Source organism: Alosa pseudoharengus, unplaced genomic scaffold, assembly GCF_046254945.1.
Source record: "Alosa pseudoharengus isolate Yale_2024_CS ecotype anadromous, Long Island Sound unplaced genomic scaffold, YU_APseudo_1.1 YU_APseudo_1.1_scf_23, whole genome shotgun sequence".
NCBI lineage: Eukaryota > Metazoa > Chordata > Actinopteri > Clupeiformes > Clupeidae > Alosa > Alosa pseudoharengus.
Window position 1 is genome coordinate 29844883 of NW_027468685.1, and position 23455 is coordinate 29868337.

The 23455-nt window shown below is 44.1% G+C and overlaps 1 protein-coding gene across 4 annotated transcripts in view; it reads left to right on the forward strand.

Moving 5' to 3' along the window:
• The first annotated feature begins 275 nt into the window (after positions 1 to 275).
• igf2bp3 (insulin-like growth factor 2 mRNA binding protein 3) overlaps positions 276 to 23455 on the forward strand; it is a 31947-nt gene continuing 8767 nt past the window's right edge. Inside the window, exons 1-12 of one of the 4 annotated variants that reach the window (XM_076302273.1) lie at positions 276 to 1034; positions 2032 to 2092; positions 8435 to 8483; positions 13660 to 13711; positions 13804 to 13867; positions 15372 to 15653; positions 16148 to 16282; positions 19430 to 19552; positions 19783 to 19918; positions 20280 to 20414; positions 22014 to 22076; positions 22756 to 22875. In XM_076302273.1, coding sequence (XP_076158388.1) covers positions 860 to 1034; positions 2032 to 2092; positions 8435 to 8483; positions 13660 to 13711; positions 13804 to 13867; positions 15372 to 15653; positions 16148 to 16282; positions 19430 to 19552; positions 19783 to 19918; positions 20280 to 20414; positions 22014 to 22076; positions 22756 to 22875 — 1395 coding nt within the window. In that variant the 5' untranslated portion in view covers positions 276 to 859. The remainder of the gene's footprint in view (positions 1035 to 2031; positions 2093 to 8434; positions 8484 to 13659; positions 13712 to 13803; positions 13868 to 15371; positions 15654 to 16147; positions 16283 to 19429; positions 19553 to 19782; positions 19919 to 20279; positions 20415 to 22013; positions 22077 to 22755; positions 22876 to 23455) is intronic. The other 3 variants (XM_076302274.1, XM_076302275.1, XM_076302276.1) reach the window with 3 other exon arrangements.

Here is a 23455-nt window from a genome sequence, read left to right on the forward strand (position 1 = left end):
TCCATGGAACAGGAGACGTGGTAAGCTATGTGTAGTGGGCTGCGGCGTGTCATGAGAGTGGCAGCCCCACCCCCCAGTTCAATGCTACAGCCGCGACCACCGTGGAGAACCGAGGATTTCACAGAGACCCCGCGCACTGGGCTTCCCGTACTACAAGGGGGCGTGCGTGAACCGCCGCTTTACTATGTCTCCGACGACCAATGAGGTGCTGGAATAGCAGATGGGTGAAAAAAGTCCACCGGGCAAGGAAGACAACCAAACGATACAGAAAGGTTCGCACGGAATCCCTCTGCGCACGTAGTCGGACTTGACCAGTCCAGCACCACTCCCCTCTTCTCGACCCAACCCATTTCAGATTGCCCCCACCTCAATCATCCCGTGCCATTAGGCTATACTCAATCCAGAGCCTAATTGAGCAACCGGGATTCCTCACGTGCGGGGGTTGATTTGTACTTTGAACACGTGGCTCATTCAGAGAAGCCGGAATATCCGAGTTTTTTTTCCTTCAATCTTTTTTCCTCTTTTCTTTAGTTATATTTAAAGGCGGTGCCCACAATAACGCATGTGACATTTAAGGCGTTCTGGCAAAGGAGTCCAAAGGAACAACATCCCGCTATCCTCGAGAGAAACGGAATTAATAATTAAGTTTTTTTTTTTCGCAAGGGAGAGGGCGAGCAAACGCTACCACGGTCAGCACGTCCATCAAATATCTCCGGTAGTGCGGTCTGATTGGGGAGTACACGAGCGAGCCACTCCGTTCGGCTTTAGTGCAGTTCGTTGTAAAGACAGCCCTTCCGCGAGCACCGACAAAGGATTTCTCTCCCTCGTGCACTAAAGGTCGGCTTTAAGGTGCAGCAACATGAACAAGCTTTATATAGGCAACGTGAGCGAAGAGGCCAGTGCGGTCGACTTGGAAAGTATCTTTGAGCAGTGGAAGATCCCCTATAGCGGACCGTTTCTCGTTAAAACAGGGTACGCGTTTGTAGATTGCCCGGATGAAAAGGTAGCGATGAAGGCCATCGACACTCTCTCAGGTGAGTTCAAATTGTGTTCAAATTGCATTCCTGATATGGCGGGCAAGCAGCACTTGACCCTTTGAAATGTTGTCGTTGCAAAAAGTCACCCATATGTAAGAATAAGGATGGCTCCTGCTCTTCAGGAGGCTGTGGTGTCACGGCGGTCCTTGCCTCGTTGAAATCTCATGCAGCGCCTAGTCCACTTCTCTCTCTCTCTCTCTCTCTCCCTCCCTCTCTTTCAAAATTAAACGTTGTAGGCTATGTTTCATTGAGAATCTAAACGACCTATAAGGAGCAGCATTGAGACGCCTGTGCAAGCAGCGTTAAATCCAAACAGTGTTTACAGGGTTTCAGTGAAATAGCTGCCCTAGTATTGTTGCTTTCTGTATTGTCTTTCGAGTTTAGATTAATTAGAGTTGTTCCCAACGTTCTCCCAGTTGTGCTTTCGAGAGTAACAAAGTAGGCCACATTATGGTTCCTAAAGTGATACAAGGTAACGACGTCTTCTTCAATTGTATCACCACCCGATTTAATCTGCAGGGTAATAGCAAACAGCCTGTTTGCGAAAGGTAGGCTAGCCTAGGCCTACTACAGGCCACGGAAGCATTCATCATGGTTATTTTCATAAATTGAAGTGCCTAATGGATATTTTGGGTCGCAACATATATAGTTAGGCGTGTTTTTTAAATACCAGCCGTTAAGCACAGACATTTGGAGCGTTTTCTGAATTTTCGTTTACGGGCCTTGGTGCTCCTCTGGCGAAAGAGGAGGGGGCAAGTTTTGTCAACCATATTTAACCTCTGGGAATTCGTTGAGCTCGTTTTAAGCAGCCTGTTGAAATTTAAAAACTTTGCTGAGAAAAGTTGAAATTTCTGCAATAATCGCAAGACGGCAAACATGTGACGTTATGCCTCTGATGTTTGAAGGCAAAATGTTATGTGACTGCATTTTGTCTTATTAAAACTAGGCTTCGTTTTTATTTCAAGAAAATAAAAAAAATCTCTTTTTTTTCTAGGTAAAGTAGAACTTCACGGAAAACTACTAGAAGTGGAACACTCTGTACCCAAACGACAAAGGTAAATTAATTTGCCATCAGTCTAATTGAAGTTGATTATGTAGCCTAGTGTTATGCCATAGGCCGCATTGTCTTTTCTTTTCTATTTATTTATTTTTATTGATGACTGATTATACGAGTTGCGTAAAATGGTTATATACAGAACGTTTTTCCTATTCTAAGTCTAGTTTGAATTGGTGAATGGGAAGCCTATGTGGCGTGTGCGTAGGCTATGTATGTGTGTTTTAGTTCAGTTAACGAAAGCCATAGGAGCTGGTCACATGCTATGGCCATGGCAGTGTGCGGGAAGGTTTACAGGAAATAACTCCTGAGGATGTTTGTGTTCATTTAATCAGAGACATTTCAAATGGGCCTACAAGAGTGTGTGCGGTCTTATGGGTGTGTTCGAGAATTATGCAGTGAAACGGGTGTATGGCCGTAGTACACTGACTTCATATAACGTCTTGATGAAAAAAAGATGATAGGCCTTCGTTGGTGAGCAGTGAAGGGTATTGCAAAAAATCTGGTCGGCAGACTACGGCTGCATGGAATCTGCCAGTCTGAAAGGTGTGTGTGTGTGTGTGTGTGTGTGTGTGTGTGCGCGCGCGCGCGCGCGCCCGTGTGTGTGCGTCCATTTGTAAGAAGACCTCCGTCATTTAGAAGGGGCTTCCGCCCCTTCTACATATCCCCCTTCCCCCTCACGCTCCACTGTTCGTCCTATGTACAAGATGGATTCAGCAGCACGAGTGGAACGGGAGGCTCGAGGCCTGTCACGGAAACCTGCAGTGGGGTGCTCTGAAGGGCCTCCTCCATGGGGCACAATCCAGTAGCACATGTGCACAGATTCACTCTTGGTCGTTGTGTAATGGCGTCATTGGCCTTTGATTCAACTCTGCTCAGATAAAAGACTGGTTTTCTGTAGTATATGCTCTACGCAGTCGTCCCCACTACAGTCTACATATTAGCAATGGTCTTGTATGCTTTGGGCGAAGCTAAGATACCTTTACATTATATTACACTGCACAGCACTTCTAATTGAGAAAAAAAAAAAAAACATGTTTTACCATTTGATATTAATTGGGTATGCAAATAGTTGGAACTCCTTTGAGCGATACTTACTCAGTTTTGTAATTATGGGTACGGAGCCACGACATTTTGCGGAATCTCATTAACGAAATCAGGGATGTACAGTGCTACATGTGGCACGTGTTACAAAAAAATCAAGCTGTGCTATGGATGCATTATCAGCTTAGCACCGGTGACCCCTTATTTAAAATGTTTTCTAGAGCCTATAAATGAGGTGTTTAACTACATACCGATGCTAGAGATTGTGTGGGTTGTGCTACAAAACGTTCCTCTATCACCAGTGCTATGAACAACTAAGTTAATGTGCAGCCCTGATCCACGTGTTATCAACTACATACACTTTCTTTGTAGGGGGGAACTCGCTATTTGGATAGACCAGAATTACAGGGGAAATTAAACTTCCAACTAGAGTGTATTTGATTGGTAATTCTCATTACTGCATATATAGTCCATAGGAACACCATTTGTATGCTTTTGTCTCTATAAAAAAAATAAAAACAATTAAATAATACAGAAATAATTGTCCAAGTAGCCTCAAAACGCCACATTTTGACCATTTACGAAATGTGCTTGTGCTTGTGGAGCGGCTGCGCTCACAGGGAAATTCCCATCCAGCAAGCGTGTGTGCGCGCCTCTTTCAGGTCAGAGGGCATGAGTATTAACGTTGCCTGTTGTTGGGAGCCAATGATAGACCGAGGCTCAAGCCCACGCCCATTCACCGCAATGCATACTGGGAAGTCCATACATCCATGCATGTTGCCCCCACCCACTCCCCGCAGTCCATGGCTCTGTCGCCACGCTTCAGGGGCGTGGGCTCCTCCGCGAGAACAATGCATTTTGGTGTAATGTTCACTTGTGGGGGGAGGGAAGCATGATGTGTCTTAACTTAAATTTATTTAGCAGAATAAAAAAAAGAACGTTTAGTGTCCATTAAAAGCGCTATGTGGGAGGCCAAAATCATTGAGACGTGTGTGACCTGTGTCATGGCGAGGTAGTAGCTCCACCTGAGAGCAAAAGCGGGAAAAATGCCTCGCTTAAAGACGTAAAAAAGAACAGTCGACGTACATATATCGTCAGCTCTGATGATGGAATACTGTCAGTTATGGAGGTCACAGGTCGCCCAGCCCATATTCCTCCGATCCCCAAACATTACGTTTTTATTTTGGCGCATGGCTTTAAATAATTAAAGCAATAATGTTTTGAAAACAGAATGAATTATATGGCGTATTGCAATTTATTTAGTTATCAGTGCACCCTTTTTTATCGTTGTCTACAAAATTTGAATCAGGAGGCTGTATTTGCATTTGTATTTAAGTATGTAGTGTCCTAGTGCCTTCATTCATAAGTGCATGTAAGCCTACTTGCATCACACACACACACACACACACACACACACACACACACACACACACACACACACCCTGGGTGGATTTACAAGGCCGCATTACAAAACCTGTCTCTTGACTTTCGGTTGAAATATTTAGCCTTTTTAGTGTGTAGTTGCATGCGTGCTCTAGCATAACTGCCCAGTATTCCTATAGCATGAATCCATGTGCAGTGTGACCAAGCAGCCCTCACGCCCCGCCCCGTTGCCTGGGTCTGCCTTTTTTTTTTTTTTTAAACAAAATTCCCCCATGGGCCACCTCTATAGGAGTCCCCCTGCTTATAGCTTAATCCTGCATTCCGAAGCACATTCCCACCGCAAAGAATGGCTGTGATGGGGGAAGCGTGGAATGCTGTAGTTCGGATTGCCTAAAGTTTCTTTTTTTTTTTTATCTATATTTTTATCTATATCCCCTCATCTTTATGTTGAATCATTTCTTAACAGGGACAAATCAAATGCATTGTATGTTGAGATTTTTAAATTTCATGCCCAACACTCATAGCGTACAAAACTTCAGGTGTGTGTGCAGATGCAAAAGTGAAAGTGTGTACACACGCGCACACGCACACACGGAACAGCAAATATGGTAGTTCTCATAGCTCATGTAGATTTGTTTTGGTGTTTTTAAGAATGCTGATAGATTAAAATATTGCTGTTCTATGAACATATTCTTGGCCTCATGCCAAAAGCATGTTCCAGCCTTCTGCTCCATGTGAAGATATACACATGTGTCTGTATGTGTACACTTTCTCCTCTCAGGTTGGAGTACCAGACCATGTTCATTGATTCTAGTTGGCCATTGAGTGTCCCTCCTTACGCTGTATAATTTGAATAAATGAAGCAAAAAAAAAAAAAGAACTGGTGGAAATGCCTATTGACTAAATGGTTATTAATGGAAATTACATCACTCTTCTGCTTCTAGTAAACAGCAGTAGGTAGCCTAAAATGCTAACTGAATGTCCCCAATTGCATAATTATTGGTACTTTTTAAAGCTATCTGGACATTTTAAGTCATGCTAAGCAGTTCTCGGAGTTCAGTGAGAAGTATGACTTTCTTTTCTTTCTTCCTTTCTTTGTTAAATTAGTGCGGCATTCTAGTATGATGTTTTAGTTGCTCAGAATGAGTAACTGATTTGCACTATTAAATGATTTTGCATTTTAAATATTAACAGGTGCAGAGAAGTTTGTTTGCAGTCTAGTGCCATGTTTTGGTTGTTTGTATATATGTATTATCCAATAACTGGGACCTGCACTTCCTCTGGCAAAAATTTGAAAGACTTTATTAAAAAAAAAGTTCAAGATGATATAACAGATATGGAGTGTACTCAAATGTAAAATATATTTTGGCCTGATGGTAGTAAAATTTGTTTCTTTATTTCTGTTGTTTAAACAAAACATAACGCCACGTTTCCTCCAGATGTTCTTACTGTGTGTCCAGTCGCTCTACCTCATGTTGAACAGCTCACTACTGAGGGGTTAAAGTTGAGAGTGTGTGTGTTTTGTCTGTCACTCTGTACGTTTTGTTCCGAGTCCTGGTAAAGGTGTCAACACGTATACACACACATGTTCGACTTTGCACCCAGTTGATTCATAAATAAGTTGTGCAAAGTTATGGCCAATAATGCACACTCCCAGAGTTCTTTGGTCATGTTTGGACTCGTGAGTCCTTACTGGTTGGATTAAAAATTGATGCTTTTTTTTCTGGAAATGAAGCTCTGTCAACATTGGTAGTGAAGAGGCTATACTATCCTTGCTTTTCATCTGTAGTGTGCTGCCGAACTGCCTTTAAGGATGCCGTTGCCCACTGCAGCAAGGCTTATCCAAAATGGCTGATGGAGTAGCCTATATATTTGCCCGGTCCAGTGTGATTTCTGAATGAGCAGAAAATGTGGCGTTTGAGGCAGTGTTCATTGAAGCATGAGGAGATGCAGAACGTATAAATGAGTCAACCAAAACAACAACAAAAAAACCCTAAATCAATGCCCCTAAAAGGTAGCACTTGTTAAGTTATAACATCTTTTAGTTTTTTGTGTGTGTGTGTGGTGTGTATAAACAGGTATATAGTTCATTGGATGAAACTGGTTCATTGCTTGATCATATCCACATTTCTTACCTAGATGGGGAAGAAAAAAGCCAGGGCGCATGGTTTTTCTGTATCGGTGTACATGGTCTCACTGATATCCCAGCTCCACACCAGCTTACGGTCGGCTCTCTAGGTTGTTTCACGTTTTAGACAGCCTCCTAAGCCTCATCATTTGACCACCACCGACAAATTTAGGAATAGCTATGAAATAACAATGTCGTGCCCCAGACTGTTAAGAAGGTCAAGGTTGTTATTTCAGCTCATCATGGGACTTGCTTTGAGTGGGGAAAAAAAAAAAAACTTTTCTTGTGGTCTCAGGATTTTGTTCTGATCATGAAACCTAGCTTAATCTGGTTTGAAATAATGCATTGTGCATTTTCCTTAAGGCGTATCTATAGGGATACGATAGCCTGGCCCAGCCTCTGTGCTGACCCTTTGTACTAAATTACCAGTTATGGAGATTACACCTTTACTGTGGCTGAACATCTCCTATGTCAAATTTCAATGCTTGTTTTAATATTTGAACAAACGGTAAAAGCGTCTGCGTTTTTTTTAATACAAACGGAAATAAAAATGTACATCTCGGTCCATGAATATTTGATTAGATTTGCATACATAGACCAAACACTTAGCAATAGGTGGAAGGGCTGGAGCGGCCATTTGTATTGAGCAGTCAGTAGTCTACCTGTGCACAGGTAAGGGCAACAAATGAATGTTGTTTACATTCTCATGATTGGAATTTGGTTTTGCAGTTTGTTGTTTTTCTGGCTAGGGAACATGTATATTTAATGTGTGGTTTTAAAGGCCTTTTGTAAACTGCATCCAGGGCCTAGTTCTATGTCCGCTATACTGACTTGGGGGTCCACGCTGATCTATAGAGCTCAGGCTTTCATAGTTCTAAGCATCCCCACTGAGGAGTGTTCAGATTTGCATTGACTCAACACTGAATTATGTCTAGGTGGTCTTATGTTCTTGTTGAGGATGATTCTTCTTTCTGTTGTAGTGTGTCCCTTTGTAGTGTGACCTGCTCTTTGTAATATCACACAGCACTAGTTGTCCCCATTGGCCTAACTTTTCTCTAGTGGTAGGTTTAACCAACTGAACAGCACTGCTGAGCTCAGGGGTTCCAGTGCTGTTTTGTGCTGGAGACGCTGTAGGGTAAAGTCAGTTGGTTATTACTAAGGACGGATAGGCTCTATGGCCAGCTGTGTGCTGAACATTATTGACACTCCCTGGTATGTCTTCAGTCCATTGGTGTTGGAATGTCAAGTTCACAACATGGTCATCTCCCTCCTTAGATCACTCCACTTCATGGCCAGACTGAGTCATCTCCCCTCAATTTTTATTTATTTTTGGTAAAATCTTACTGGGAGATCAGTTTTGTTTAATATGTAGGTATATATGGAGTGTGCATGCGCATTTGAACAATTCTAAACGAATAAAGATCTACCAGAAGTGGCATGAGCAGAACGTAGCGGTGCAGTTTTGACCGGAGAAGGGCCAGAAAAAGGAGGGGTACTAGTTTTGGTGGTGGTATGTGGAGGTTGGTTTGGTTAGTCACAGTGCTTTGAAATCCAAACTCCTCATCTAGCCCCCCCCTCCATAAAAAAGAAAAATGTAAAAACACAATGAACAACAATAAACCCAATATATAAGTATAATAAATGGCAGAAATCTTGAGCTTAATCAGCTGATGGTCTTGTTCTTCTGTTAAATTTCTTGTTGTATATTTTAATATTTGCTTGGCAAGTGTCTCTGGACAAAAAATGGATGCACCTCAAATGTCTGTCTTTTCTCTCTTTCTTTGTCAGGAGCTGTAAACTACAGATCAGGAATATCCCACCTCACATGCAATGGGAGGTGAGTGAGACATGCCTCTAGATCCGGTCACTCGCTACTGCCCTGTGTGTGTGTGTGTGTGTGTGTGTGTGTGTGTGTGTGTGCGCCTCCCTCTACTCCACTGGGAAGTGTCTATTATACAGAATTTTTGCTCTTTCTTGAGTCTTTTAGGAATGTCACACATATGCACGCAGGCACACACACGCTGCACACATGCCACATGTAGGACTTTCACCCAGCTGAAGCTTGAACCGCAGATAAGAGTGTGTGTGTGCGCGTGTGCTGCATTGTTGTGTGTGTGTTACGTGCATGTATTTGTGTCAGGTTCATGAAGTGATTTTCATGTGCAGGGCCAGAAGCGTCGTGACCAATAATGTGTGTGTGCATTTATTTATGTGTGTGGAATAGCCATGTTGATATACACTTACGTTTGTGTGGGTGTGCACATCTGCCTAGTTGAAAAGTAACTGTGTGTGTGAGAGAGAACCCTCGCTCCAGTTAGTCTCTCTCCCCATCTTCCTCTTGCCCCTGCAGCTAGGGGCCTCTGGAATGTAAGCCCCGCCCTCTCTTGCATTGTCCTTTGATCAGCAGAACAGGGGCCTCCCTGATTGATAGCTACGTTGACCAATCAGATGGGACTGTCTGGGTTCGGGGGGACTCCTATGTCTGGGTAATCAGTTGGGGGCAGGCGAAGGGGATTTGTGTGTGTGGCATGATGCGTATATATATATATATATATATATATATATGAATATGAACATGTGTGTTGAATATATATATATATATATGTGGGTGTGTGTGTGTGGCCTTGCAGTATGGTTGCTCCTTGACCCCTGTGAGCAAAGAGGGAGGGCGTGTGGGTGTGTGTGTCCGTGTGAAAAAGCACTTCGTAAAAGCCAGAGTGTCTACCAAACTTGTATCAGTGGCCACCACCGACCGGCCCCTCTAACCTAAACCTCAGGCTAGCCACTGGTTACGTCACCATAGCTAGCTGGATTAGCAGGCTGCGTCCGGTGGGATAGTATGGAACAGTATTGAACAGCATGTTCCAAGCGTTTGTTAGATTTTTAATTTGCCCGTCTTACTGACCTTGATGACTATATTGCAGATAACTGTGCCTTGCCAATAAGGCCATTTTTTAACAAAGGTAGAATAGTTGAGCGTAATAAAAAAACATATTAGACATAATTTACTGTAACATGCGATTAGAGTTAAATGTTTTTGCTAGACAAAAGGAGTATAAACAAACTGAAGTGTGTTTATTAATGTATCCTGTTTATTTTCATGGACTGTCTCATTGAAAAACTGGTCTTTTCCAAGAGATGGAGCAGGTTGGTGCTAGTTGTTCTGCTAGCCATTTGTGTTCCACCTCCAGCATTGGCCAAGCAGGACTGTACAAAACCGAGGGGTGTGTGTGTGTGCGCACACACATGTAATCTTCAGAGATTGTGAGGGAACATTATTTCCCTACCCCGCCCCCAAAGCAACAGTGCTAGTTTAGATTTGTTTTCTTGTCTCCTTTCAAGTGGTTATGGTCAGATATCACTATCTGAGATTCTGGCGACGGTTCTCCTTGAGGTGTTGCAATACATTGCAAAATGCAGCAGACTCCTGATGATGGAACAGAAATTGCACTTTTGCCATCTCTGAATACTTTGACTTGTACTTGGCAGTCCTATCCTCTAGTACTAGTATTGACAGATGCAGTGGTAATTCCCAGCTATAGTCTCTGCACTGAACCTTAAATGTTATTCTATTGCTGAAGCTGTAGTTCTGTAGGTTAAATGTTAAAATGCTTACATGTTAAAATGCTTAAATATTAAAATGCTTAAATGTTATTATATTGCTGCAACTGTAGCTTAAATGTTAAATACTTAAATGTTATTCTATTGCTGTAAGTCACTTTGGATAAACACATCTGCCAAATGGATAAATGTAATGTAAATGAAATTGAAAAGATTTAACTGATGACCATAAACTTAGTCTCTCTGTTTGCTTTAAAAAAATACTCATATGGACATTTCTTTTACCTTAATCTAACAGTTTGGAAGTCATTTTGATCTAATTTGTAATAGGGAGAATGGTCCTCCAAACCAGAGAATCACAAATGACTTTAAGGCAGTTGTGCAATAGCCTACTATTTGTATGAAATTGTGTTTTATTGCCTTGTCGGTTGATATGACTTTTCAGAGATTATCTTTGGTGGTTTGTAACCAAATCCACATAGACCATGTGCAGGGGGAAGGATGCAAGCCATGACTGGTATTTACGGCAGTTGTGTAAAATACAAAAGCTCCACAACCGTAAGGGAGCCCAGTAGCAAACATCTGGTCAAGCAGCCTAAATAACCTGCAACAAATCTGATCTCACCAGAGTATGCACTAATATCAAAAAGCCTTTTTTAGAGATACGGCTACATGTGTGATGGGAAAGTAAGCGATTTGCACAGGGTCACTAGTATCACAGGCCTTATAGCCAAATCTCCCCACTTGGCGGCCATCTTGGTAACACACTCTGGTCAGTTATCGAGCGGCTATTTGCCTATTCAAGTGAATGGAGAGGCATACAGGAAGGGGCGGGATATGTTTAGACAATGCCATATTGCCATTACAAAGAACCCCATGCGTTTCTATGAAGGATTCTTTGAGTGCTGTGTCTCCTCAGAAAGTCTCTTGTAGTATGCAGCACTGGCCCTTGATGCCAACCTATGTAGTGCATCCATCTGCCCGAGGTTGGAGGGCTGCAGGCGGTGCCAATTCACTAGGCAATAACGTCACCCATCATACATAGTGATGCGTGGAGGATGAAGTGGTCCAATTTGATCTGGAGGAGTATTTTGGCTTGATCAGTCGTCACAGAAGACGAGAGATGAGAAGGAGCCTTTTCTCCTGGCCCGGTTTCCTTCTCGGGCTTAATGACCAAGGAAGGTTCTAATGCGGGATCAGCTTGGTTGGAAGGCCTTTTGATTGTTTTATTTATTTTCAAGCTGATTGCCACTAACCATTGTTGGTGCGAACATATGGGTATGATCAATCTCACCAGAGACATGAATAGAGTAGCGAACAAGAAAAGTCTCCAGTCCTCCGGTTTCATTTATGTTCGATCAGGAATTCTGGGGCGACCTGTTGGTTTTTCTCTTTAGCGTTTAAAAACAAGGGCTGTAGGCAGCAATGCACCACATGTGTGTTTCAGTGCCCATTGGGACCCAGGTCCAATTTCCGACCTGTGGTAATTTTTCCGAGCCCTCTATCTCTGCCTCGCTTCCCGCCCCTCCCCACTTTCCTATCAACATAAAGGCAGAAAGCCCTACAGATATACTAAGACGACGGTAGAGGCTGGCGTACATGCTGACTGTCACTGACGCTGCTACCTACGGAACCTTTTAATTGGTATTGTGTTGTGGTCAGAAGCCTAAATAGCTTTGGACAGACATGGCAATGCAGAACAAGCCCATAGAAGAAAAGTCTGCTTAGTCTCAACAGTAATTTCAGCATCATCTGTTTCAGCAGTAATTTCAGCACAATCTCTATTTGCGTTTCCACAATAATTTCAGCACAATCTCTCTGCTTGTCAGCAGTAATTTCAGCATAATCTGTTTTCAGTTTCGGCAGTGATTTCAGTATGATTCTGTACGAACACATGGGTGCTCTGCTTTTTAGCAATCACCATGGTTACAGCATTGGGTGCATTCTGGTTTCCTGCTTTGGTTTGGGCCAAAGTAACAATATGAAGTCAGGCATCCACCACATGCATGCTCAACTGTCCACTATGTGAATTTATTCCACTGCTTGGCTGAATTTCCCATTGTCCTACGTAATTTAGAACGACCATTAACCATTTGTTATTTGCACACCTATGAAGTAGATCCATTTTTTTGGCTGTATCACACTTGTATATTAATTCGCCGAACTCGTTGTGAAGTTTAAATGAACTGTCACGTTGCATCCGAGCTGTAAAATGCAGACGTTCAGAACATGGCAACATTGTAGCATACGACGGAGGTGGCTTTTAGCTAGATGGATGAAAGCAGGCTAAGTAAAATAGAGATGATTCAAAGCTAAAGTTCATCAGAATCTTGGGATACGCCCGCTTGACAACCCGTTTTACAACCACGACCGTGCATTAACTTTTGTGAACAGACCACCATGTCGTCCATTATCCCCTTACATGAACGTCTATTACACATGGATGTCCACTATGTGAATATGAACGTCCATTAGGCCTACACATGGATGTCCCACTAGGCTATGTGAATATGAACATCCATAAGGATGCCCATTGCATCAGTGCAGTAGGCTATCCGTATTTATATCCACTGGTGCTGTGATGAATATTTATTACATATTGTGTTCACAATCATTTCTATTGTGTTTAATTTATTGCTATATATTCTATTGGTCTTTTGTAAAAAAAAATCCGTGGTGTGGGGATCGATAAAGTCTTAGGCTATCTTAATTTCTTGTTGAGCTATCAATAAATATCATCTTCATTTTAGGGGTGCAAGGGTGCGCAAAACTCATTGTTCGGTGTGTAGGCCTACTTCGTTTATGTCACTGTTCAGATAATTTTCGGTAGACCTATACTAATAAGCCTGTACAGTGCTAACCACAACAGCATTTTGAAAAGATGTAAAACAAATTATGTTAATTAAAATGACACATGGTTCGCCACTTAATGTATTTGTGTGGGAACTTGAATTTGAAACATGGTCCACAAACAAAAAGCTTACTGTTAATTATTGTTAAAGACTGCATTTAGTACATCCGGTACACATCTGTATTGAACCCAACGTCCTGTAGGCCTACCTAAACGGTTCTATACGAATCCTCGTACCTTACACCCCTACTTCATTTGTATTCCATGGCCACACTAATAGTGTGCTGACAAAATAAGAAGGCAAACTGAACCAAATGCCCCACTCTATCACAGAGCAAGTTTTGCCTAGTTCCCCGAGGGTGCCGCCATACAGCCAATATGATCAGGTTATGCAAAGCTAACCGTGATGGTGGTAGCGCAGGGAGAAGGGTTGGGTTGTGTGAGCTGAACAAAGGCCCCAAATCCCCTTCAATGAGTGTCTGTCTGTCTGGTGAGATTATGATTGTGTGTGTGTGTGTGTGTGCACAAATGGGCTTGTTTGTTTTTGAACAGTAGGTTCTCTCTGTTGCTGTACTTGACTCCTTTTCCACATCTCTTGTAGGTTCTGGATGGGTTGTTGGCACAATATGGCACAGTTGAAAGCTGTGAACAAGGTAAGTTCACCACACACACACACACACACACACACACACACAAAAAGTGTGTTTCCTTTAAGCTCACTCCACTCTTTTTGGTCTTTTTACAGTGAACACAGAGACAGAAACCGCTGTAGTAAATGTACGCTATGGAGCCAAGGACCAAGCTAGACAGTAAGTCCCTCTCTCCCCTCTCCCTCTCCATATGCATATTCCATAGTCAGTTTGAGTGCTTGTGGGTGGACATAAGAACCTTTCCTTTCCACATTCTCAGCAACACATAAAAGGTTTACTTACATATGTTTTGGTGAAGGACGAACTGTTCTTGCCGAAACAACAGTATTGACGCATGTGGTGACATCTGTAGTCTGTTGAGTTGGGAAAGCGGATCTTATTTCTTTGACTAGAGCTGTGAACCTTATGCTGCTTTCGAGATGTCTCGTAAATCCGCCGCCCGAGTTGGAAAGTGTAAATTACCCAGCTTTCTTGCGGCATTTTGGGCAGGCACGCCTACTTTACCTCGGCGTACTTGAGGGTACCCCGAGGTGGACGTACGACCTTACAACAAACATGGCTGCGCCCATAGTTGAGATGAGATGACATGTATTTTTTTGCATATGTACTGTGTTGGTCATGTTAAAGTTGATGTAATGCTCTTACACACTAGATTACATTGCTGCTTCAATCCGGTCACCAATTCATGCATTGCACGGTCTTGCTGTGCCTGCAATACAATGTAACAATTTGTTTTCCAGCCGTTTAGCTAGAGGCTACATGTAGCACAAAACAATAACAATGACTAGCCTCCTGCTAATGTCCCTCGTGGCTCGAGAGAAAGGCGTTCCTAAAGCCACTCATTGGTACATGTTGTAAGGGTAAGTGTACGATGATTTACGAGACCACTCGAAAGCAGCATTATTTGCTCTTTGTTTCCCCATTGGCCCCCTGAACGTACAGCTCTCTGCTCATTTGACTGGTTTCCACACCATGGGTCAGTGTTAAAGGAACATGCCAACCTTTGAGGAAATACCCTTATTTGCTGGTGTTTAATAAGAGGACACATACGCTTTTCTGTGTGTGCCATAACCCAGTCTGACACCGTTAGCCTAGCATAATTCACTGAAAGTGGGTTAGATTAGTTGGCTCCCCTTTAGTTATAGGAAATAGATTTGAAGCATTAGACTAGGGATCTGCTGGCATCAGTTCTGCTGGGCTTAAGCTGCTGGGGCTCAGACTGAACTGGTCCGAGGGCCAACACAGCAACTGGGAAACTGCCCATGGGAGTAGGATGGAGGAATGCGTTCATCCCTCTACAGGTGTCCCTCTATTAGTGTCAACATTTAAAAAAAAAAAAAAAAAGCAATTTTGGAACACTTGTTATGAAGTAAAAGGTGCCTACGCCCCAGTGAGTTGATTAACTTTGGAGTCTGTGATTGGCATGGACCATGGTGCTGGGGATGGATGAGCCTGTCCGGTCTGCTGGGCGGAAGACCACAGATCTGCCCTATTGCCTACTAGGTCCAAAGCCAGCTCTCTGCTGCCCTCTGCTGGAGGAATGTGTCCCTTCTGTCTTTGGGTGGAGCAGATTCTGGCCCAGAGCTGGCCCGACCTGGCCCCTTCCCTGCTGGCCCGACCTGGCCCCTTCCCTGCTAACCGTGTGTGTGTGTGTGGTTTTCAGGGCACTGGAGAAACTGAACGGGTTCCTGATGGAGAGCTATGCGCTGAAGGTTTCCTACATCCCTGACGAGCTGGCCACGGGTCCCGAGGGTCCAGGCCTTGGCGGTCGTAGAGGGATGGCGGCCCGTGGCACTCCCCGCTCCGGGTCCCCCTCGCTGGGCGCGCGGCCCAAGATGCAGTCGGACGTGCCGCTGAGGATGCTGGTGCCCACCCAGTTTGTGGGGGCAATCATCGGCAAGGAGGGGTCCACCATCCGCAACATCACCAAACAGACACACTCAAAGTAAGACTCATATATATATATATATATATATATATATATATATATATATATATATATATATATATATATATATACACGCGTAAACACGCACGCACACATGGTCACAGAAGTATCAATCTAAATACCTATGCATCCTGATCAAAGCAAACATTTCAGCATTGTGTGTTTGAGAGGACTTGAAGCTGAACTCATTTGTTGTGCCATATTGAGGTCCCTTGTCATGGCACTCTGTTCTATTTCTGTGTGAAGGCCGATGAAACGGTGCAGTTAGCTTTGACAGGAAGTGACCTCAAAGGTGTTAAAAGTCTGAATAAAAAATAACGTCTGATTAACCTGAGATCCTGTACGCCAGACAACTCGGCGTAGAAACCCATTAATATTAATGGACCTACCTACAACGTTAATGGTAGTGCTGATGCATTTTACATTCAAGTTGAAGAATATTGTTTGTTTTTGTATATGCATGTGTCATGTGTGTGTCTATGTGTTTGTAGGATTGACATCCACCGTAAGGAGAACGCGGGCGCTGCAGAGAAGCCCATCACGGTCCACTCTACTCCAGAGGGCTGCAGCTCCGCCTGCCGCAGCATCATGGAGATCATGCAGAAGGAGGCCCTGGACACCAAGTTGTGAGTCTGACAAGTTCAATCACTCTCACTTGTCACATTGTCCCTGGTTCTCTCTTCTCCTCAAACTGCTATCTCTAGCGCCCTCTCTCTCTTAATCACCTCCTTCTGTCTCACTCGCAGCTCTGCTGCCCTCTGTGGCCATCTAATCCCTTCTCTTTGTGCTGTCCTCTGTCTGACTCTCTTCTGTCTTTATTGCACCCCCTCAATCTCCCTCTGCTCTCTCCTCTCTGATACCCTCTCTTCTCTCTGGTGTTCTCTTCCCTCTCTTCTCTCTGGTGTTCTCTTCCCTCTCTTCTCTCTGGTGTTCTCTTCTCTCTCTGGTGTTCTCTTCCCTCTCTTCTCTCTGGTGTTCTCTTCCCTCTCTTCTCTCTGGTGTTCTCTTCTCTCTCTGGTGTTCTCTTCCCTCTTCTCTCTGGTGTTCTCTTCCCTCTCTTCTCTCTCTGGTGTTCTCTTCCCTCTCTTCTCTCTGGTGTTCTCTTCTCTCTTCTCTCTGGCGTTGTCTTCTCTCTCTGGTGTTCTCTTCCCTCTCTTCTCTCTGGTGTTCTCTTCTCTCTTCTCTCTGGTGTTCTCTTCTCTCTCTGGTGTTCTCTTCTCTCTTCTCTCTGGTGTTCTCTTCTCTCTCTGGTGTTCTCTTCCCTCTTCTCTCTGGTGTTCTCTTCCCTCTCTTCTCTCTCTGGTGTTCTCTTCCCTCTCTTCTCTCTCTGGTGTTCTCTTCCCTCTCTTCTCTCTGGTGTTCTCTTCTCTCTTCTCTCTGGCGTTCTCTTCTCTCTCTGGTGTTCTCTTCCCTCTTCTCTCTGGTGTTCTCTTCCCTCTCTTCTCTCTCTGGTGTTCTCTTCCCTCTCTTCTCTCTCTGGTGTTCTCTTCTCTCTTCTCTCTGGTGTTCTCTTCCCTCTCTTCTCTCTCTGGTGTTCTCTTCCCTCTCTTCTCTCTCTGGTGTTCTCTTCTCTCTTCTCTCTGGCGTTCTCTTCTCTCTCTGGTGTTCTCTTCTCTCTTCTCTCTGGTGTTCTCTTCCCTCTCTTCTCTCTCTGGTGTTCTCACCTCTCCTCTGTCTTTTCTCTCCTCTCACTCTGATGCCCATATCTGTATTTTTTTTTTTTTTTTAATCACCTCAGTTTCTGACTGTCCTCTATATAAGGCAGGATATTACAGGTTTATGGTCAGACACTCCGAAGATGCTCTTAAATAAACTCATCAGAAAGTCAACAGCGAAATTGGCACCAGAGATGGGTGTCCTGTTCTCTTCTTGAGTCACTACCCAATTCATGCCTGATTAGTGTGGGGTCCATGTCCGTCTCCGCTTCATTTGCCTTCTGGGTTCTGCGGGGCTCCAATGTCTGAAAGGATGGCAGCGGTAGTGTAGTGGCTAAGGAGCCGGGTTAGCATGCAGTTGCCAGAACAGTTGTGGGTTCAATTCTCAGCTGCCACTGTTGTGCCCTTGAGCAAGGCACTTAACTCTGGGGAGACTGGCCCTTGTAATTATTGGCATATGTAGGTTGCTTTGGGGAAAAGTGTCAGCCAAATGGAGAAGTGAGTAAGTACATGTGAAGAGTTTGCTTCCAAAACGCTATATCTCCATTTTTAAAAATATGAAAAGTCATGTCATTTAATTGTGTATTTCAGGTATTATCAATAAAATTGCAGTTGTGTTTTTTTTTGATTGAGTAAAGATAAATCAAACAACAATACCCAACTGCAGTTCTGCTGAAATTACTTGGAAAGTAACATGTAAATGATAATTCATTAAAATGGAGGATGTAGTGTTTTGGGACCAAACTCCTCATGTGCTCCTATGTTTGTATGCCGTTTTTATGATCCAATGAGGTGTCACTTTATCAGTACTGTGGTGATGAGATATTGATGGTTCATATTGACTTGTGTCTGGCACATAGTAGTCTGATTTGGTCTTCATCTCTCCCTCGAGTTCCGAGTCAGTATGAAGCACAGGATACAACTCATCTCTGTACTTGAGTCGTTTTTTTTTTGTAGTCTATATACAATATATTGAGTGGCTAGTTTTAAAACACAATGTATTTCTTTTGTCTTAAAGGTGCTCTAAGCAATGCCACACGTTTTTTAAGGCTAAAACATTTTATGTCACTTACTGCAAACATCACGTAACCAACCGCTAGCTGTCTGTGTCCTGGATACACTGTAAAAAAAACGCGATCTCCGTGGACAGCCCAGGCTCCAAAAACGGCAACAAAAACAACCTGGGCAAACCTAGCCCATATAAACATAACAAACTGTTCCAGCAAATCACAGACGAGATGCACGTTTAGGAGAGTTTAAATTGCACGGGACCAGCACGGGAGGGAGGGGGAAGGAGGAAGTAGCGAGCTAGCTCTCTGTTTTGTTTGAAAGTCAACAGAAGCATCGCTTAGAGCACCTTTAAACTAATAACTTCAAACTCAATTCGATACTAAATTGACTTACCATACGGGGACTAGAGTCTGAAATTGCCAATGTGCGCCTGGAATGCCCATGTACATTGAAAATCGACAAAGAGGAGAATTCCTACATTACTTTATTCTATACTTAAAGGTAGTCATGGATTTCATGCGATTTCAAGCCAATAACATTGTCACATTCAGCAATCATGTCCTCACGAGCGCTAGCTGCTGATTCCGTGATTACACTAAAAAAAAAACCCGGTCTCTGTTGGTAGCCCAGGCTCCGAAATCTGGAAACCAACAAAAAGTGGGGGCAGCCTGTCCCCCAAACAAAAATGAAACCCTGCATGGAATTTCTCTGGGAATACTAAAGGTAGCCTTGGGGTGAGCTACCCCTTGGTTAAAATATAATGTAGGCCTATGTTTTTTTGCACAAAAGTGTTTGTGTTTATATTTACATTTATCAGCAAACAAACGCGACTTCCTGCGCAATCCCTGACTTCACCTTTAAAGTAAAAGTCAGCGCTGACAAGTTTTACACACTCACTGTCTGTCCCCCGGTATCAACAATGATGACTGACCCATTTGTCTGCTCCTACCAAAGTCCTCAGTTGCACCATAAAGTTTAGATTTAAAACTTTAAAATCTGTACAGCTATGTTTAGAATAGTTTTAAACGTTATTCAAATCTGTACAGCTGAGGTTTGAATGGTTTTAAGCAGTATTAACCCAGGACATCTCTCTTCTCTCCTGCGCAGCACCGAGGAGATCCCTCTGAAGATCTTGGCTCATAATAATTTTGTGGGCCGTTTGATCGGCAAAGAAGGACGCAACCTGAAGAAAATTGAACAGGACACCGAGACCAAGATCACCATCTCTCCGTAATTCCAATTTTTAAAGACTGTTTAATGTGTCAATGTTTAAAGAGCTATAGGTAGAGGTGTAGGTAAAAATCAATCTGTTGGGTAATGAATTTCCAACATTGACTGCACTTTTGCATGGATATTAAAGGATCTCATTTGTGCCTATAGTGTTGTGAGTCATGTTTACTCTTTAATGTTTTCACACGCACCTTCAATTTGGATTGTCTGACCCTCTCCCTCTCTCTCAGTCTGCAGGACCTGACGCTGTACAACCCTGAGAGGACCATCACTGTGAAAGGATCTATCGAGGCCTGTGCCCAGGCCGAGCAGGAAGTGATGAAGAAGATCCGAGAGGCATACGACAACGACATTGCTGCTATGAACGTAAGCTGAGCTCTACACTGCCCTCTAGTGGAACGGCCCCACTCCTGCGTCAGCCCTAACTGTGTTTAAAGCACAGGGTGCAGCACCTGTCAATCAAAACTGTCAGTCTGTGTAAATGGTCTCACCTGATCTACACCCCCACCCCCCTTGTGGTCTCTCTCAAGCACAAACTCATGCGGTGTAGTGTACTGGCTTTCCTACTGTCAAGTGCTGGCACTCTAAGCCGAGTCCTGGTCTTAAGTGTGTGTAATTACAGTCTATGGTAAAGTATCTGTATGTGTGAGTGTGAGTGTGAGCTAACATGATGCCTAGATCTCACCTGGCTCTCTGGCGCTCGCTCTCTTGCGCTCTCTTTCTGTAGTTACAGTCGAACCTGATCCCTGGACTGAACTTGAATGCCCTGGGGCTGTTCCCCGGCGGCGCGTCTGGAGGAGTGAGCCCCTCCATGGTGTCGGCGCCCCCTGCTGGACCTCAGGGAGCCTACCCCTCGTTCGGGGTAAGTAGCCTGTGTTCTGTGTGTGTGTGTGTGTGTGTGTGTGTGTGTGTGTGTGTGTGCTATGTGTATTGTAAAGGTCACAGTAAAAACAGCTGTCCTTCATCTTTTCTGTTAAAATTCTAGCATGTAGTCTGTGGATAGCACCTAGGTGTCTGTGGGCCCGTTCATAACGATCTCTGCCTCCTGAGCAGACGCCTCCTCCCTCAACTGCTGAGGAGTTGAAGAGGGCCTTGCTTGCGCTTGCACCATCTTCCCTCTTCCCTCCTCTACCTCCTTCTCCACCTCCATCTCTTCCCTTCCCTACCCTCTCTTCCCTCCTCTATCTCCTTCCTCTCCACCTTCCTCTCTTCTCTCCTCCTCTTCCCTCTCTCCTTTCCTCTACCTCCTTCTCCACTTCCCTCTCCTCTTCCCTCTCTTCCTTCCTCTACATCCTTCTCCACCTCCTTCTCTTCTCTACCTCCCTGTCTTCCCTCCTGTACCTATTCTTTCTACCACTTCCTCTTCCCACCATTCTTGACTAGTACTTACAATGTAGGCACTCCTGTCTTCTAGTACTACTATTGACAGTGTGGTAATTCCTAGCTAAGGTCTCCTTTGCACTGTAGCTTAAATGTTATTCTATTGCTGTAAGTGGCTTTGGATAAAAAGATCAAATGAATACATGTAAATGGAAAGCTGGTCTATTGGACCCTCCCTCTGTAGCTTGTAGCTACAGGTGCTCATTTGTTGCAAGTGTAACTGAAATGATTTCATTTCACTGGACTGGTGGTATCAAAACTGGTATCAACATTGAGTCTTTAGACTAATTGACCTAGGCCAAGCCTAAAAGCATCATTAAAGCTGCCGATCTCAACAACACTGTCTGACAGCCACATTTAAAGGCCATCAATTCACGTCTCGTGATTGTGATCTGCTTCTTCATTCCGAGGTCATTTATGGTTCACGTGTGGGTTTGGGAAAGGGATTGGGAGAACAGAACCTGGTGCTTGGAATGTTCATGATGTAAGAGTGCTGCCGCATCTGCATATTTCAGCAGGTGCCGGAAACTAAAAGATGCAGAAGGAAAATAACCGCACGCCGTCTTTTATGCCCCCAATGGTCATTTCATTGTACAATGTTTCGACCACTCTGGTCTTCGTCAATCACATCCTCAGCTCTTGAGAAGTGGTTCCACAGAGCAGGGGGGGCAAGAGTAGGGCTGCTCTGGCCTTAGTTGCCCCAGTAAAGCACCTTTTCAATCAAGAATCGCCAACCTGCTACTATCCAAACTCGCTGGCTAACTCTCTCTCTCTCTCACGCACGCACACACACACACACACACACACACTCACACACACTAAGTCTGGTGTGTAGGTAGGTGTCTGTGCACGCGCTCCCTCTGGTACGGTGTGTGGGAGAGTACAAGTCCTTTTTGAGTAATGTTTGTGTGTGTATGTTGGTCCTGTTTAAGTCTTTGTGTGTGCGTGCTCTCTAGTTTGTGTGTGTGTTTGGTATTCATGTGTCAGTCTCATTGTATATGTTAATGTGTGTGTGTGCACGCTCTCTCATGTTAGTCTTTTCTAAGTCTCATGTATAAGTGTGTGTGTGTTCTCTCTCTAGTACGGTGTATGTGGTAGTGAGGCTGCTCCTTGGCCATTTCCAGCAAGCAGTCCCTCCCTGTCTGTAAGTCCCGCCCCTGCGACTAAAGCACTGCACGATTGGTTGCTGCTCGCCTGTCAGACAATTGGGCTTGGGGCTGCTGGCTTTTCATTGGCAGGGGACCAGAGCTCTGAAGCCACTACTATTGCATAGGTTCTGCTCACACATGTAACACGCCTTTCCTAGTAATGGAGCCACTGCAATGCAGTCTAATGCTGGACGTGTGTGTGTGTGTGTGTGTGTGTGTGTGTGTGTGTGTGTGTGTGTGTGTGTGTGTGTGTGTGTGTGTGTGTGTGTGTGTGTGTGTGTGTGTGTGTGTGTGTGTGTGTGTGTGTGTGTGTGTGTGTGTGTGTGTGTGTGTGTGTGTGTGTGTGTGTGTGTGTGTGTGTGTGTGTGTGTGTGTGTGGAAAATGGTGGGCACAGTATGATTTAGTTTGTTGTTGGGCATCCAGGCTGCAACTAGTAGTAGTAGTAGCAGCTATTGTTGATAGTAGTAGTATGTTTGTGTGATTTTGTTTGCCAAACCTGGTATATATGAAGCTTGTATGAGGCTTGTTGCAGTATATAGTGTGTGTGAGTACAGCTTAGATGTGCATGCAGCTGCTCTTCAGTATGAATTGTGTTCATCCTTTAACTAATCATCTGTGTGTGTGTGTGTGTGTGTGTGTGAATTTGCATATTTACAGTTTCGCTCTCTCCGCAGGGTCAGCCAGAAACTGAGACTGTGTATCTGTTCATCCCTGCCCTGGCGGTCGGTGCAATCATCGGGAAACAGGGTCAGCACATTAAGCAACTGAGTCGCTTCGCCGGCGCGTCAATCAAGGTGAGTGACAGCCAGGTGCCGACACACCAGTTCTTACTGCACTGCAGAAATGGCCCTCCAAATAGAAGAGACAAATGATTACAGATCTAAGCTTTGGCTGCCAGTGGGCTAGGCAACCTTTTTTTGCTTGATAAGGTTGTCCACTAAATTAGGTCAAAATGATCTTACTGAGAAAGCATAAGGTAAGTTTCTTTATACTAAAAACAATACCAACTTGATATTTGATCTCAATATTAGGATCAAAAATCTAGTTGGTCTTGATTTTGGTATATATCCAAAAACAAATGCTATTTATTTAAACTAGAGTGGTTGGCATTTCTCTGTGGACTCTCCAAGCAGGATTGTTGGCCTGTGATGCTCTGGTTGCCATGGCTGCGTGTAGTGGCCTCTATCTCTGAAGCAAAGAAGGGGAGCTCCTAAAAGATACAGGGGCCCCAACTCTGAATAGTGGGCTGGGATGATTCCCTACAATTGTGGGATATTTGGTTGTTTGGGTGGTGGTAGCGTAAAGGCCTCGGAGCTAGGCTAGCATACAGTAGACAGAGTTGTGGATTCAATTCCCGGCTGCCACTGTTGTGCC